The sequence below is a fragment of the Mus caroli genome, chromosome 7 (assembly GCF_900094665.2).
Source record: "Mus caroli chromosome 7, CAROLI_EIJ_v1.1, whole genome shotgun sequence".
In the NCBI taxonomy this organism is placed as follows: Eukaryota; Metazoa; Chordata; class Mammalia; order Rodentia; family Muridae; genus Mus; species Mus caroli.
Genome location: NC_034576.1, coordinates 26,940,714 through 26,952,786, shown reverse-complemented (window position 1 = coordinate 26,952,786; position 12,073 = coordinate 26,940,714). Strand labels below are relative to the sequence as shown.

General features: G+C 46.2%; 1 protein-coding gene across 2 annotated transcripts in view; it reads right to left on the bottom strand.

Moving 5' to 3' along the window:
- LOC110298476 (zinc finger protein 59) overlaps positions 1-7,694 on the bottom strand; it is a 162,824-nt gene extending 155,130 nt beyond the window's left edge. Inside the window, exons 1-3 of one of the 2 annotated variants that reach the window (XM_021167763.2) lie at positions 7,560-7,694; positions 5,694-5,774; positions 4,037-4,089 (exon numbers count right to left, since the gene is read on the bottom strand). In XM_021167763.2, the coding sequence (XP_021023422.1) occupies positions 4,037-4,069 (33 nt within the window). In that variant the 5' untranslated portion in view covers positions 4,070-4,089; positions 5,694-5,774; positions 7,560-7,694. The remainder of the gene's footprint in view (positions 1-4,036; positions 4,090-5,693; positions 5,775-7,559) is intronic. The other variant, XM_021167762.2, reaches the window with a different exon arrangement.
- Positions 7,695-12,073: the final 4,379 nt, after the last annotated feature.

Below are 12,073 nucleotides of genomic sequence, written 5' to 3'. Positions count from 1 at the left end.
TGGGAGGCAGAGGCAGGCAGATTTCTGAGTTCGAGGCCAGCCTGGTCTACAAAGTGAGTTCCAGGACAGCCAGGGCTATACAGAGAAACCCTGTCTCAACCACCCCCCCAAATCAGTTGCTTCAGATTAGGGTTTTAATCTCCTTTAAATGCAGACAGGGCTTGTCACGTAAGAGGAAAGCAGAACTGAGTGGTGAGAACATGAACCCACAGGCTATACTGTGTAGCCTAGTGTAGACCCCATCCCTGCAGCTCACCAATAATGACATTTAGGCGAGTCCCATAGGAGTCTATGCTCAGTTTTCCCATCTGAACACTGGGTATGGTGATACACACTTGAGGAGTAGAAGCTGGCAGATAAGAAGTTCAAGGCCAGATTTAGTGTCACAGCAAATCCAAAGCCAGGCTGCAGGCTGTACTACATGAGACCTGGCATCATAAAACCCAAAATAATAAAAGTAATATTAATATAATTCAGACAGAGCTTATGCTACTTATTGGATAGAGTTGATATCAAGATTAAACACTATATTCAAATAATTTGAGTACTGTCACCTATACTAATACAAAATCGTGATTTTTAAAATTTCCATGTATTTAATATTTCCCACAACAGGTAGTGAACCAACGTGTTGGGCAAGAATCCACCAGAAATTTAAGATTATTAAATCTTAAAGAGTGAGTTTTATTTTCTAAGAGAGAGAAAGGTGGCGCTGGGACATGTCACAGGGATTCAAGCAGGGAATCTTGAAAAAAAGAAACAGCGCTCAGGCTCTGAGGCCCCCTGCTGTGGGGAGTGCAGGTGGCTCAGAGTCTCAGAGAGCCTGAGAATGAAGGCTGCTCTGGGCAGAAAGCTTAACAAGTAAAAACTGCCTGCTTCCTATAGGCGGGTATTACTGAAAGTTTGAATTAATTGCTTTAAAGATGGTATGAAGATATTTTTCCCTAATAAGTCTTAGAGGGTACTCCTATTCTGTCTAAGGTGGGCTCCACAGGAATTTTGGGTTTAAATCTTGGTTTGACAAGCTGCCTGCTTATAAGCAGGTATAGATAGAAGTGTGAATCAATTGATTTAAAGATGGTATAATGAAGTCTGCAGGATAACTAATTCATAGTCTTTGAACATGGGCTCCACAGGAATTTTGGGTTAATTATCCTGACATGACAGATTAGGAAAAAGGCCTAAGAATAGATTTTTTCCCTTTTTTTTTTTTTTTTTTTTCAAGACAGGGTTTCTTTGTGTAGCCCTGGCTGTCCTGGAACTCACTCTGTATACCAGGCTGGCCTAGAACTCACTGTGTAGACCAGGCTGGCCTCGAACTCAGAAATCCACTGCCTCTGCCTCCCAAGTGCTGGGATTAAAGCGTGTGCCACCACGCCAGGCTTTTTAGGATAGTAGGGAAGTTGTATGAAAACAATTGTTTTTGGGAAGCTTTGAAGTCCTGCAGAATAACTCATATTCTTTGAATGCGGACTGCACAGGAATTTTGGGTTAATTTACTGGCACAACAAAATAGAAAAAGCCTAAGAACAGGCTCATATCGTATTTTAGTTTATTTATTTTGGATTGCTTTTTGTTTTGTTTTGTTTTTTAAGATTTATTTATTTATTATATGTAAATACACTGTAGCTGTCTTCAGACACCCCGGAAGAGGGCATCAGATCTCATTACGGATGGTTGTGAGCCATCATGTGGCTGCTGGGATTTGAACTTGCGACCTTCAGAAGAGCAGTTAGAGCTCTTAACCACTGAGCCATCTCTCCAGCCCTATTTTGGATTGTTTTAATTTTCTTTTTTTTTTTTTTCTTTCTTTCTTTTTTAAAAAAGATTTATTTATTTATTTTATGTATGTGAATACACTGCCACTGTTCAGATGGTTGTGAGCCATTATGCTGGGAATTGAATTCAGGACCTCTGTTCACTCCGGCCCTGCTTGCTCCAGCCCCGCTCGATCTGGCCCAAAGCTTTATTTATTATATGTAAGCACACTGTAGCTGTCTTCAGACACACCAGAAGAGGGCATCAGATCTCATTACGGATCTGAGCCATGTGGTTGCTGGGAATTGAACTCAGGACCTTCGGAAGAGCAGTCAGTGCTCTTAACCACTGAGATTTCTTTCCAGCCTTGTTTTAATTTTCAAAATGCGCGTGATTTTGAGTTTGGGGGTGATATTATCCGTCTGGGAGTGAGGTCACTATAAAGGTTTTCCTGGTTACCGGGTCAAGGGTCTGCTGCTTGGGAGGAAGGCTTTGTCTCTGCGTTTTGAGAAAGGATGATTAGTGCCTGTCGACACCCCTTCCGGAGCGACACGGATCAGACGCGATGAGGGAGACCCCTTGAGGCACCCAGAGCTCACTTGAGAGGACCAGCAAACGGTGGGCAGGCAGGGGCTTCATGAAGCTCCTATTTGGGACCAAAGAAATCTCAAACTATTGCTTTGGGAAGAAGGAGGAACAGAGCTGTGGACTTAAATGCATTTTCTTTTCTTCATATGGAGACGTCTGTCTGCATGTTTGCTCCGGCACCACATGCCCACATGGTGCCCATGGAGTCCAGAAGACGACATCAGTTTTTCTCCTGGAACTGGAGTTGCAGACGGTTTTGAGATGGTGGTGGAAATTGAACCCGGGTCCTCTGCAAGAACAATCAGTTTTCTTAACCACCAAGTTATCTCTCTAGCCCACAATTATATTTATTGATTGATTTCTTTACTTTCTTATTTCATTTAGATAGTTTGTTTTGTTTGAAACAGGGACTCAGCATGTAGACTAGGCTAGCCTGGAACTCACTGTGTATCTCAGTGACCTGGAGCTCACAGCAATCTTGTTGCATCAGCCTTCAGAGTGAAGGAATGACAGGCATGGGACACCAAACCCAACTTCAATTAAACATTAAAAGACAGCCAAGACTTTTAATTCATATGAAGAAGGCCCACAGTGTAGAGGACACGTCCCCCATTCATGGGCCACAAGCTTACCCACTGCGACCAGGTTGCTGTAGGTCTCCAACATTATGTCCCTGTATAAGACCTTTTGAGTAGCATCCAGGCAGGCCCACTCCTCCTGAGAGAAGTCAACAGCGACATCCCTAAATGTCACTGACCCCTGAAAGAGCAAAAACAAGGAGAGTGAAACTGGGGAAGCTTTCAAGATGGAAACCAGAGGGAAAGGGAGCCATAAGGAAATGCTCAAGGCACCTGACTGCACGAGCCCTCCATAAACTACGACTGTGCCCACCTACATAGCCAATAACTGTACCTCTTCACTCCACCCACATCCCTCAGGCTATATACCCACAGAAGGGAAATGTCACCTGGGGTCAGGGTAAATTACAAAAGGAATGCTGTGAGTCCTTGAGTTTATTATGATATCAGGTGATATAAAGAGAATGATTTTTGTAAATTATGTAAAAGTCCATAAGCATACCATATAGGAGTCCATATTATATGCATATTAGGTTTAATCTTTTCTACCTACTTTTTAAAAAATACTTTCTAGGTGGCCAGTGTGTCTCAGGTCTTCTCTGACTCTGGAGACTACAATCACCTCCCTATCACAGCCTGGATGACCTTTCTCTCTGTTACCTGAACTCTCTCCCTCCTAAAGCCTCCTCAAGCAGGTCATCTCATCACACACACCCACAGGGGACACTCACTCACACACACTGCGTCATCAGCCTGACAACACCTCAGATGTCAATCAGGTTTCCCAGGGCACTCAATGAGACCATCCCCTCAAAGCTCTGAAGCCCCCAAGGCCCCTGTTTCCCTGTGGGACTGGCACCTCCACTGCAAGGACAGTCCTCCCTGAGCACAGACCAAGCAGAGAGCACGTGTGGAGGAATGCATTCAAAGACAACCCCAGTGCCAGCTGGGAAGAGGCACAGACAGGAAGTGCTCAGACCTGCCAGCCCTCACTGGAAAGGGGCAGACTGGGCTGGGGGATTCCGGATCCTTGGGAAGCTTCAAGAGGGAAAGACAAGAAGGAGTCACCTAACCTGAAGTCACCCTAGGTCAAAAAGAGAAAAACAACTTACACAGACCATGTCCTGACTATTAGAGCTGGCCATTCTTCTTCAGGCTTCCTCCCCTGGGGGACAAAAAGAAAGCCATCACTGCATTGTGACTTGATGCTCCCAGACTGACTTCTGTCACTGTGATGTCATCGACTACACTTATTTCTCAAGCCTCCCCACTCGCTCTCTCCCCTCCCACCGCTCACAGCCTCCCCCACACAAATTGGAAGCACACAGGAGTCTACACAAAGCTGATCCCCTCCTAACCCAGACAACCCACTGCCAAGGGGGCAGTGTGGGAGTGCAGGGCACAAACATGTCTGCCTTGAACTTCCTCCAGAAGAGGCCAGCAGAAGGGATCCCATCTTCCACCCTGAGATCCAGCTCGCCCTGCACCTGGGCCACTCCTCCTATGTGAGCAGATCTCAGATCTTCCTACTGGAACCCCCCTATCAAGGCTCACAGGGGCTCATAGCATCCAAGTGGCCCCTCCTGTGTAAACTCAGGGCTGAAGCACAGCGAGGCTGGAGGGGCTGCAGCTGCAGTGCTGGGGCAGCGTCCAGCATTCTGTGCCCACTGTTAGTGAATGGGACTGTGCACCATGGACCACTCTCTCCTGAGAACCTTCCCTCATCTATGATAGCACTTATGTCGTCTCAATTAAGCCATGATCCTTTATGGAGATAATTAGCTGTAATTAGATGTGGTAGCAGAGGTGTATAATTCCAGAGGCAGAGACAAGAAACTTGTTCAAAGTCCCAGTCCAAATGTGATCTAAGTGAGTTCTAGGGCAGCCTCTATCTGTGGTGCTGGCAAACTGAGTATTAACATTCATGAGAATGACATCCTAATGTCTTCTGTCTCGCCACATCCAAAAGTCAACTCAAAACAGAAAAAAAATATTAAAATTTGAAACTGACACTCATAAAAAATATACAGGGAAGCCTCCAGGACAGTGGACATATTGGGCATTACTCTAAAAACACAAGCAACAGAAGCAAAATGGACAAATACGACCATTTGTATCAAACTAAAAACCTTTACACCGCCAAGGTAACAATCAACAGGGTACCGGGATAATCTAGAGACCGGGAGGGAATAACTGCAAACTGCATCTGACTAGGAGGGGACAGCTAAACTCCTGCACAGCAGCTTCATAAGGAATGCAGACAGCTCAGAGACAAGGAAACTTCCTGGTTAAGGATCGGGCAAGCTGGAAATAGACATTTCCCCAAATGGAACATCAGTATGGCCGGTCAGAGATGCAAGAAACTAGTCATCAGAGAGAGAGAGAGAGAGAGAGAGAGAGAGAGAGAGTGTCACCATCAAAGGCTTCCTCACGCCTGTCAAGAGTGTCCATTATGGGGGCTGGTGAGATGGCTCAGTGGGTAAGAGCACCCGACTGCTCTTCCAAAGGTCCAGAGTTCAAATCCCAGCAACCACATGGTGGCTCACAACCATAACCATAACGAGATCTGGCGCCCTCTTCTGGAGTGTCTGAAGACAGCTACAGTGTACTTACATATAATAAATAAATCTTAAAAAAAAAAAAAAGAGTGTCCATTATGGGGGGGGGGGGCTGCAGAAATGGCCCAGTGGTTTTAGATCACTTTATGCTCTTGCAGAAGACCTGTGTTCGATTCCCAGGACTCACATCCTGTCTCACCAACGTCCCTACCTCCAGCTTCAGGGGAGTTGACGCCCTCTTCAGGCCTCTCAAGGCACATGCATGGTGCACACAGGTTGGGTAGGCACAACCCTCAAGAACAAAAGATAGAAATACATCTTGTTAAAATTAGTATCTAGTATCAGAAAGAAAATATAACGTGGAGCAATGGAGGAAAACTCACACTACTGGAAGGAATGTAAATTCATACATTGACTGTAAACAGTGACCCTCAAACAGTTACAAACAGAACTCCCACCTGATCCATCCATCCCACTATGGAGTGGAAACCAAAAAACAGGAAATAAAATCAGCATCAGCAAGAGACATTTACACTCCCACCTCTCTTCCAGCATCATTTCCATAGCAGTGATACGCGACCCCACCAGCAGACGAATGGACCACGCACGCACATGGAGGATGGGGCTCTCGCACAGTGAACCATTTACTACAATATGGATGCACACATGCAATACGATAAAGAGGAAGGCAAGCATGGGGAATGGGGATGGCTCAGGGGCTGAGAGCCGCTATGGCTTTTCCAGAGGACAGAGTTCAGTCTCCTGACAGCTACAGTGCCTGGAACCCAAGCTGCAGGGGAGCCTATAGCTCTGGTTTCCAGGGGCACCTGTGATCACGGACACATAACCCAACATACATAACTTTGAAGACAAATACTTCATTTTTAAACAAAAAGACAGACACCCATGGTCTCAGTCAGGTAGAATCTGAAGATGCTGGTTACTGGAGTTTGAGTGGCGGAGGCTGGGTGTGCAGCATCGGGGTCGAGAGTGGGAGGTAGATCTATACCATAAGCCGAGAGAGTGGGGAGATGTGTCATGAAACATGGTGACTGTGATTAATAGTTTGCAAAGTCTTAGAGAGTAGATAGCAAGTGTACTCATGACAAAAATATAAGTTAGATGAAGTCCTTCAGTGCTATCACTTTCCCACTCCCGAGATCCTCAGGAGCGAAAAGACCATCTATCGCCTGCATTCTTCTCCTGCTTTGAAAACAAGGTCATCCTGACTTGTGATGCCATGGAAATAGAAATCAGATGCAGAAAGGCAGCGTTTGAAAGCCCTAATGCTAACCTCTGTAGGTCCCTCTCGAAAACAGCTTGGGAAAAAGACGGGATTGTCGACAGAAGACTTCAAGGGTCCTTGAAACGATAATGTGAATACTAGCTGGAACGGGAGGGGACACTGTAAGGACAATAGTGCAGTTGTAAATTTGCGTGCTCCTGCTTCATTTCCTATATTTCAGTTCTATATTCTAAAACTAAAACCTCAGTTCTCAAACCGAAATGAGCACTCGCTCTTGAATCGTAGATGGGTAGCGATAATATTTTCATTATTCTCCAGCCTCCCTCTTGAATAATGGCCTAAGCAGGGAACCCGAGTAAACATGAGATCGCAGACTACATTTGAGAGCATCCTCAGTGAGAACTTTCCTTCTCTTCCCACGACATTCAGATTCGGCAGAGCTCTGAGACAGTCACGGAGCTCAACAAGTAGCTGGCCTCTTAGGCGAGCCTCGGAGGCACTGGCAGATCCCAAGCTCAAGTCTGAACCTCAGGAAAAGCTTCCCTTCAGACCCTGCACCTGACCTCCCCTTACTGAAGCTTGGTCCTCTGCTTTAGTCCCTGGGTCCCTGAGAGAAAGCAGGAGCAGACAGCGACAAGCACAGAGACACAGATAATGCAGAGAGCACAAGGTGTGTATACAGTTAGACATTGACAGACACACACACACACACACACACACACACACACACACACACGTACACACATCACAGTCCCTACACGCCCACACATCAAAACCCATTCGCCCCACCCACCTTCCACACCCACACCCGCCTGCTGTCTCCCGCCTTACTCTATGGAGGCCAACCAGTGACTTCTTATTCCCACCTGACCGTCTGGGGTAGCTCCGCCTGCACACCAGAAGTTGATGTTCTACTTCCGACCCAATGCTACCTGGGAAATGTAGTCCCCTTGTCCCAAACTACAAGAAATATAATGCTTCATAGTTCTGGGATATCCCAGCATGCAACCTGGGCCAGCCCATCTGGCAGCTGCGCCCTGTGCTTTGTGGGCGTTCCCACGGAGGTGCCTCCTTAAAGGGGCGGTGCCCTTCTGTGTGTACTTCTGGGTTCACCCCTGTGGAGAGGACAGGTGAGCCTAAGTTTTAAATGCAAGCTAGCAAGTAAAATTGGATCGAGATGTAATTGAATACGCTTTGCCTGAGACCCACGGCAGGGTTCCACCTTGCTGTGCTCTGATGGGACTTTGTCAGTGTTCTGGGTTTTTCTGAACGATCAAAGAAAGAGGGACACTGCAGAATGAATTTAGGCTTCCCAGAAGCAGAGGGATCCATTCTGATGAGCTAAGCTAACAGCTTCGCAGGAGGGGTTTTGTGATTGTTACACAAAGGGCCTTTTAGCAAGTCAATTCCCGCATACCCAAATCGCATATCAGATCTAAGAGTTGTCTCAACGGACCATAAGGTAAGTAAACAGAATCATAAAAATTCCAAGTTTAAAAAAAAAAAAAAAAAAAGAATTCCAGGTTGGCCAGGAAGACAACTTATGGGAGTCTGAACTTTTCTTCACAGCAACCAGAAGTCACAGTATACATCAGCTTCAAACACCTTGTTCCCCAGCCTTCAGCCCCCATTTGCCTAAGATGTCATATCAAATCTTCAGTATGCGCCTGCCCTGCTGAGGAAGTTGTTGAACATGTCCAGTTACACAGCAGCATTGTGGTTGTTCCCTAGTCTGCTCAGGACACCGGATGAAGAACCCTCTTTAGCGCTCAGATTTCACATCCTTGGTTGGACCAATAGGCTATCTACAGAGCCAGGTCTATGGGGAAGCCGTGCATCTGAAACCCACTACACAGACAGTGCTGTGGCCACAAAGGCACCGGCTGCTGCAGTCAGGAGCTCGCAGAAGTCTTCATCCCACTGAGCCCACGGGAGCACCTGGGTTTGAGATGAGCTGTGGTCAGAATGGGTTTGTGCCCTGTGGAAAGGTTATCCTTGGGGGTTTTCAAATGGTCATTTCTCTGCCCTCACCTCTTGTTTCTATCTGAAAATGACATTGTAATACTTAGATTTTAAAAAAAACTCTTGTGTCTCAAGTTCTATAAACAAATCTTACCATTTGTTCTCTCTGCCCTGTCAATAAATGCAGATTGCCCAAAGGCTGGGCAGAGAGAAAACAGAGCAGCATGTCTACCAGCCAGGGGGAGGACTGAGAGAGGGAGTTTCAGATCACCAGGAGGAGGAGAGGGTCTGAAAAGATGCCATGAGAAAAAACATCTGAATCCCAAAGATCCAGATCTGTGATAATACGCAAGCAACGTGGGATGGAGCAGGTAGCCAGATTGGGATTAATAGATCAATAATTGCCCAGATTGGGATTACTAGATCAATAATTGCCCAGTATCTGGGTGCAGCTTTGTTTCTCTGGTTACTGGGGACTAACAAAAGTTAAAAGAAATGCAACCAGCAGATTACTTCACACTGTAATATAAATACATTTATATTTTAAAAAATAGTTCATTTTATAATAATCGAGGACATGAGGCTCGACAGACCAGAGTGGAGTCCCTTATTCCATGCCTCAAAGCCACGTTCTATCTCCCCTCCAGGAGTTTGTTTTCCTAGACTTCTTCCCTGAAACTCCTAGCACCCTCTCCATGTGGGCCCCAGGGTTAACAGACTCCCTCCTTCCTACCTGGTGTCCAGGAATCAGAAACCCAACTACAAGCACACATTGTAGGTTACCTGACAATCACATGCCACAGGGCATCTCCCTGTAATAAGTATAAGAAGGGGCCCTCACAGTGCTGGACGGTGTTATATATGCCTTAATCCCTGCACTTGGGAGGCAGCATCAGGCTGATCTCTGAGTTCAAGACCAGCCTGGTCTACAGAGTGAGTTTCAACAGCCAGGGCTACACAGAGAAACCCTGTCTTGAAAAAAAATCAATCAAAGAAACAAAACAAATATGTTTCCTTCCATCTGCCTAGTGGGCCTGATTCTCCTACAGCCTCTGCCACACTGTGTTCTATCCATGGATTTAATAACCATTCTAATCAACTTTTTGGTTGTTGTTTAGGGTTTCTCTGTATAGTCACATAGACCAACCTGCCTCTGCCTCCCAAGTGCTGGGATTGAAGGCCTACATCACCACCCCTCTGCATAATAAACTTCGTTTAAAAAGACAATCCTCTTCAGCATTGCCTTAAACAGCAAACCTGCAACTCTTTAATAATGACACTATCAGGGCAGGAGAGGTGTCTCAGCAGCTGATCCTCCAGCAGACCCGAGGAGGACCCAAGCTCAACTCCCAAGACCTATGCCGAGCGACTTACACTATGCTCCACGTTAAAGTCCAGGTCCAGGGTGTCTGATGCTCATTCTCGGCTTCCAAGCACACCCGTGCTTACGTGGCTAGTGCTCACGTGGGCTGCTGTGGGGGCTGACACAAAGAAAAATTTAAAATGCTCTAAAAATTAAACATCGTAAATGCCTGGACTAGAGGATTTCCTTACCCTAACCCCACCTCATGGAGAGAAAGAACTACCTGCAAGGTGGACATGAGCCACACCCTGCTCAGTGGGCCTGGGTACTCTGTTCCCATGCTATTGGTCTCTAAGGTGTGTGGAGGGTGTACCTTTAAAGATTTGACCAGTTTGTCCGGGGGAGTTCTACAATCTTCTCTGTATATTTAATGAAAGTGAAACACACCACACCCAGTGAGCGTTTTTCAAATTAAACGTTTTACATTAAAAATAGATGAGTCAGCTTTCTCCTTCCTTACGGAGGTTCTCTTGCTCTGGGGGAATCAGACACAGCACTGGGCTGCTAGGGGGAGGCTTCTCTGGGCAGAACTGAGGCCTCTGGCCAAGAGCAGCACTGTCTTCCAGGTGTGGGAATGAGACCCTCTTATGGGATCCCTTAGAATCAGTCAAGCTGTCTGATGACTGGAGATCTGGATCATGTCTTTAAAACAGAGCCACCAGATAATCTGCTCATGGGTACTTGACCCACTTAAAATGGATGAGATACATTTTTACTGGTTTTGGTTTTTTTTTTTTTTTTCATTTTTAAATCTAGAAATCTGCTGTTGCACATAATGGCCACCAGGTGGCAATAGGCGTCCAAGGATAAAAGCAAAGAGAAGGGTTCATTGTTGGTCAGTCGTCCCCAAAGGGTCTCCATCCCATAACAGATATCATCAAGCAGAAAGATGGGGGTGGGGGGAGAAAAGGACAAAGAGGAGGAGATTGTCAAGATTGGTGTTTGTCTGCGTCCCGCGTCCTGCCCCCCATCCCCAGAAGGGAGAAGGAAGAAGCTGGCACTGGGGATGATCAAGGTTTTGCTGTTTTTCACTGATTCTAGGACTGGAGCGCTCTGCTAGGAAGTGGCTTTGTAAGTTCAACAGGCAAATCGTGGGGACAGTGAAACAAATTAAAAACCACCAAACAAGGTAGCTCGGCCAGTATTAAAGCAATATAAACAGGGGAGTGAGACAGTTGAGTAGATAAAGGTGCCCTGCAGCCAAGCCTGACAGCCTAAGTTCCATTCCTGGCACCACGTGGAGGGGGAGAAAGCACAACCCAGGGAGTTGTCCTCTGATCACTACACATGGGGAGGAGGGATACGATACGGAAGCGTGTGCACATGTGCATGCACACACACATACTTGTTTCTAAAACGAGGAGTCAGACATGGCAGAACACCGGCAGTCTCAATACTCAGGAGAACTAGGCAAGAGAATCAGGAGTTTGAGGCCAGCCCTGGCTAAGTAGACTCTATCTCTTAAAAACTTCAAAGAATACTAACAACAATATTAATAACAAATTTAAAGAAAAAATACGGAGAAACATGAAGAAACCTATGAAAAATAAGCAAGATAGCCGGGCAGTGGTGGTGCATACCCTTTAACCCAGCAATCAGGAGACAGAAGCAGGCACAACCCTAAGTTTGTAGGTAAGCCTGGTCTACAGAATGAATTCCAGGACTTCCACGGTTATATGGAGAAAAGCGAGCAAGATATATGAGGATTCACACACAGGCACATGCAAATATCCTGTGTAAGTACACATGTATGCATAATGAAAAAGCATACTCAACCTGTCCACTTGAGTATGGATGTGCCTGCAATCTCAACATCATCCCAGAGTGGGGAAGACTGAAGCTGAACAGCCAGGAGTTCAGGGTCAACCTGAGAAACCTGTCTCAGAAACAAAAAGAAAAAGCAGGAGGAGGAGGAGGAGGAAGAGGAGGAGGAGGAGGAGAGAGAGAGAGAGAGAGAGAGAGAGAGAGAAGAGAAAGAGAAAGAGAAAGAGAGAGGGGAGGGAGGGAAGGGAGGAAGGAA